At 42.5% G+C, this 5,670-nt stretch overlaps 1 protein-coding gene across 1 annotated transcript; it reads right to left on the bottom strand.

The window, feature by feature from the left end:
* Positions 1-1,135: 1,135 nt before the first annotated feature.
* Positions 1,136-1,817, bottom strand: LOC119660077. The gene is made up of 2 exons (XM_038068455.1): positions 1,732-1,817; positions 1,136-1,672 (listed from the first exon to the last, which is right to left on the bottom strand). The coding sequence occupies exons 1-2, from the start codon at positions 1,804-1,806 to the stop codon at positions 1,136-1,138; spliced, it is 612 nt and encodes a 203-aa protein (XP_037924383.1). The 5' UTR covers positions 1,807-1,817.
* Positions 1,818-5,670: the final 3,853 nt, after the last annotated feature.

Raw genomic sequence — 5,670 nt, forward strand, 5'->3', positions numbered from 1 at the left:
GCTGTTCTCCTGTCTGGTTCCTTGCAAGTTACTCATTTGTGTCCTTAGTCATGACACCCGTAGCACTTGGTAAGGACAATCCGCATTCATACCCTGCATACTACCCATCCAACTTTACCGCTAGTAAGTAGTTTCCTGGCATATCCCTCGGGGACTTTCACTACGGCGAGTTTTTGTTCTCGAGCGTTTACAGAGGTGATACTATCCGTGCATTAGTTACGTCTGGACATTCACGCTTTATCGCCTCCTCCACTTCAACCTTTTCTGTGAGGCAGTCAAAATCACGGATTTTTAGAGACCACATAGGCTCTAGACTAGAAACAAGAGTCTTCTCCTCTAATAACCCCTTGACTGCTTCGCAGAATGTTCTCTTGCTAGTCGTCTTCGGGCCCAGTTCGACGAGGGCTCCATCACCCCTTCCTTTCCGTATGGACGACATCTCTCCTCCGTTGTCTTCGGATTTCATCTTGTAGCAGATTTCACTAAGGACTTCCGCAAATGTCTTGCCTTCCGTCGGCTTAATGACTAGAGCCGACGGTCTAGTCCTTCTTCGTTTCCTCGTCTTTTCCGGGTTTTGGCTCACATCCTCCTTGTCTTTGGACAGACGGGTTTAAGGCGGCCTCGCAAGCGCAGGGTGCATAGCCTTTCACTTATGTTTTCAAAGCCGATAACAGCAGGTTTCATTTTTTGGTTGGCTAAGAAACCTACTCCGAATTCATGGTTTACTGGATGCCCGCTATGTGACTCTTCTCCAGGAAACCGGTCCCTTTGCAACGCATCTCCTGTAACGCTGTTACATTAGCCTATATTGGAACAGGGTATCGACTAGCTAGGCATTCCCGGAGGATGGTGAATTGTCCCTCTGATATTTTGCCATCCTTGGAGGAAACTCCCATAGCAGCAGTTAGAACAGACCCTTGGTCGATTATTAAACACAGATTTAGGTACCTGCCCCTCAAAATTAAATTAATTTAAGTAATTAATGAATAAGAATAAAAGAACCTTATAATCGCAATTGTTTTTAGTAGCTTTGTATTGATGAAGGGGGTAAGTCGCTCCTGAAATACAAATTTACACTTATTTTAGAGGAAGCTACCCCTTGTCTATCAATGTTAGGCTAGACTACAAGAAGCATCTAGCTTCTGATCTCCGACTTGTTACTCCATCTCATTGATTTACGAACACGTTTTTCTATTGTGAGATAAATCAGATAGTATCCTAGATTGAGTTTAGATTTTTGGTTTGTTTCAAGATATGTCCCGTTCACTATCAAGTAACTGTTGGGTTTATAAAACAAATGGAAAGGAATCATTTTCAAGGTTAATGTAAAGCAACGAATTGAAAAGTTTCGTGGGTGTAGAGGGCATGTGAGCTTGCTACCATTCAAAATTGCATTCGCTGCATAGAGGATAAACCGAGAAATGTAGTCAGTCATGCCAAAGGTGGCTTCATTGCAGAATTCAAATTTTCGTCTCAAAATGACACTCTTCCTGGTATTCGCCTTAGGGACCTTGGTGACTTGCGTGACAGACAACAGCAACGCTGGTTGGTATAAAGTGCGTTTGATACCAACGTCAATATCCACATGGCTGTTATTTATGAGCCTCATACTGCATGTTAGATAGTTTGTATCCGGGAAGCATTCCAGCTTGGAAATAATCATCTTGTAGTCCTATGAAAGACAGATTACTTCGTTTTAGAAGAAAATTAGTATCGTCAGAAAAATCGAACCAGTTGGGATGCCAAGCTAGTAACAAAAAGGACGAAGACCAGCAATGATCGTACTTCAAATTTTCGTTGCTTCATTTTTTTGGGGAATAAACAATTGACCAAGACGAACACTAAGTAGGTTGTGTACTCTAGTTACAGAGAATAAGCTGCCGACTAGATAAAAATGTCATTATCTACTTTAGGCGAACAGAAGCTATTAAGCGAACCAACCGTAAATTAAACATAATTACACAGGCTTATGACGAGACCACTTACAACGCACCCTTGAGTTGAAATGTTATTTTCTGGGTAATTATTTTTACCATTTTCAGTCCCTAAATACAAAATAACCGTATTATCTTTTCCTTATATAAAATGTAATTTTTAATCTTTCACTAAATGGGTTGAAGATATATCAAGATTTTTCGCATCAATTCACTCTAAATAAATGGCAGAGTAGGTAATAAATAAGTCGAAAGATGCGGGATTCTACTGGCATCTCAGTAAAAAAGCTTTCATTTTTATGTTTCAGATACCTTTATTGATGATAATCCTGGCAGAAGCTAAGACTACCTTACCTTCAGGTTGTTACTGTTCATTCAGTTCTCGGTTGTACTTGTACTTCATTGGTTCGTATCAAGCCTTGCATGACTTATTTATCGCAGGATCCGAAGCTGTCTATTCTTAATCTAAGGGCGTTTCCCAAAGAGAATTTTACAGATGTGAACTCTGCTAAGGTACCCCCAATTAAAGTTTTTCGAATTGGTAAGGCCGCCTTCCCCTAGGGATGTTCAATTATTTGCCAAAGAGATCATCAGAGTTTTAAGGAGTTAGCTCCACTTGCAACTTCGATTTCGATTTCGATCGATTTTTTATTATATTTTTTCTAAGTAAACCCATCTGAGAATACGTCCTTAAAAGTTTAACTCGATCTAAATAAAATTGACCGAGATATGACTGGTGAAAGAGAGGAATCTGTTCCGTAAACGACCTGAAGGTGAAATTTTAAACTGATTCGAAAACAACTGCACCGATCTTTTTGAAATTTGGCAGGCTTATTCAATACATAAGAACGTAGCGTTTAATCATTCGATTTTTTTGTTGATAAAAATTTTCTGGCAGCCTTTTAGGCTATGGCTGCCAAAGGGTAGTATAGGTCCTAAGGGCGGAACGTTGGTATCCACGATGGACCATAAAACCTGGGAAACGCCTGCTCAACCAACACCAACAGCTCCACTATCAAACCCTATCACCACCTATACGTGGTTGTCACTGGGAGAGTGCAGAGGAGATTACGAGGCAATTGAGACCATTGAAGCCTGTCCCAAGTATGATATCAAAGTCATGTTTGAAAATTTTAACAGCCAAGTAGGGACAGAGGCCGTATTCAGACGAAATGTCGGTTCCCATAGCTGATATCCTTATATCATCCTATCCTTATACCAATGATAATGGACTGCGGATTATTCAGTTGGCAGTATCACACGAAATGCTTGTTGGAACTACCTGGTTTGTGCAGAAAGTGGTCCACAAACAAATGTGGGCCTCTCCAAACGGCACAACTTTCAACGAAACTGACCATGTGTTGATCGAACGCCGCCCCTTGATCAGCCTTGATCAACATATAGGGGGGCAAATTTAGACTCGGATCACTGTCTCGTTGGCATGGTGTCCCGGGCTAGAATAACAACACCATCTAGAATCCTCTCTGACAATCAGGTGAGAGTTAAGGCTGAAGCCATTCACAGCACGCCCTTCGTGACACCTATAAGGGGGAGATGAAACATCAACAAATGATCTTCATAATCACCTGAAAAACGTTATCATTGATATGGTCACAAAGATCCTTCCACGATGAATGTAAGCTAGCAACGGAACGAAAGATTACTCGCGATTAATCGCCTTCACATTTAACTAGTTCGGCTGTAATTTCATTGGCTCTTGGCGACTTATTGTTGATGATGACGCTAAGTTGCACGGACTGTTTCTTCTATACTTGGTGATGGCCGGGTTTGTTCATCGTCTTCAATTGGCGGGACCTACAACTCGCTGATATTTTGGTTGTTGAGCAGTTCATCAAAATACTCAACCCATCCCTCCAATATGCCCATTCTGTCTGAAATCAGGTTTCCCTCTTTATCTCGGCAGGGTGAGCATCGAAGTGTGGACTTTTCAAGTTCACAGACTTGTTGGTTCTCCCAGGCTTCCTTTTTCAGTCCGTGAAGTTGCTTCTCCGCTCGCGGGAGTCCGTGATAAGTTTCCGCGTCTTTTGAAAATGCAGCATTACTCGATATACGGCATTCTTTCGTTCCATTGCTAGCTTACATTCATCATCGAACCAGCCGTTTCGATTTTTTTTTGCGACTGGAGCCAAAGATTTTTGTGCCCGTATCAATGATAACGTTCTTCAGGTGATTGTGAAGATCATTTGTTGATGCTTCATCTCCATTTCCCTCTTATAGGTGTTACGGTGGGCTGTGTTGTAAATGGCTTCAGTGTTATCTCTGACCTGATTGTCAGAGGAGATTCTAGATGGTGTTGTTATTCAAGCCCGGGACATCATGCCAACGAGATAGTGATCAAAGTCTACATTGGTCTCCCTATAAGTTCTGACATTCATCAAGACTGGTTGAAAATGGTCCCGTCTGAAAAGGCCCACGTTTGTTTGTGGACCGCTTTCCGCGCAAACCAGGTACTTCCAACAGCCATTTCCTGTGATACTGCCAACTGAATACTCCGCAGTCCATTATTACTGGTATCCTTATATAAGCTGACCACTTGGTCATCGAACCCCGATCTCCCACGTCACTGATCACTATACTGCCTGATAGTTTATGTATGTAGGTTATGCTATCCCAGGCTAAGCAGTAATGTCTAACGTCCAAGATTTCGAGTTCGACTTCGATGTTTGCACCAATCTTGGCAAGTGCATTCTCGTTAGCGCGAATTGCGTAACCATACCATCGAAGACGCCTCTCTCGCAATTTTTCCACGATCGGTGCAACCCCATAACGATCGCGGATATCCTCATTTCGGATGTGATCAAAGCGTGTCACGCCACTAATCCAACGCAACATCTTCGTCTCCATTACCATAGAACGACATTCATTGTCTTTTATAGTCGGCCAACACTCCAACCATAGAAAGCGACAGTACGGACGGCATTGTAGTGAATTTTAGATTTGAGACGTTCGTTGATACGTCGATCAGCAGTTGTGGAATGCCACTTCATTCATTGAGACCCGAAGATCTCTGTTCGCTTGAACGCAACCACAACCGCCATGAAGCTGCCACTAGGGGGCCAACCGCAAACAACCGAGCTGAACGCACATACAACAGGAGTTCACTTGAAGTATTTGAATTCAGGGGCTATCCCGGTTCCCATGGTACCAGTATACTCCTGGTAAGGTTTCGTGACCTATAGCCACTTCAGATGAGTCTCCATGCAGACTCGGGTCTGATCGTCCTAATTAGGCTTTTGGAGTATTCGCCTACTGCATTACGATCCGCAAGCCAATGTGATACAGCGTCTTCCGGTGCCACCAATATGGAGGTTCTCCGATATGGAGGGTATTTCGGAGCCTAGACACCATATCGTGGCAGCTTCTGGATTTTTTCATATTTTTAGTTTGTGTAGTTTTTGAGAATGGGTCTGTGAAAGAAATGATCTCTTTCGACCTTCCGCACTCCCTACCTTTCCAACAAATGTCAAAACTAAGACCGGCTTTGGAAAAACAAGTCTGAGAACCTCCCCCCCCCCCCCCTTAAATTCAATGTAGAATGATATAACTCACTGTATGCGTGAGCGTTCATAGTTCCCACCTTTCCACCAAATTTTATGTCAATTGTTGAAACTGTTTCCGAGTTTTAGACAAACCTTGAAAAAATATGTATGAGTTTATGAGTTCTAGAGCGATATCTTCTAGTCGTAACTGTCTTAAGCACGCGTTGTTTTGGAAA

This window comes from Hermetia illucens, chromosome 6 (genome assembly GCF_905115235.1).
Source record: "Hermetia illucens chromosome 6, iHerIll2.2.curated.20191125, whole genome shotgun sequence".
NCBI lineage: Eukaryota > Metazoa > Arthropoda > Insecta > Diptera > Stratiomyidae > Hermetia > Hermetia illucens.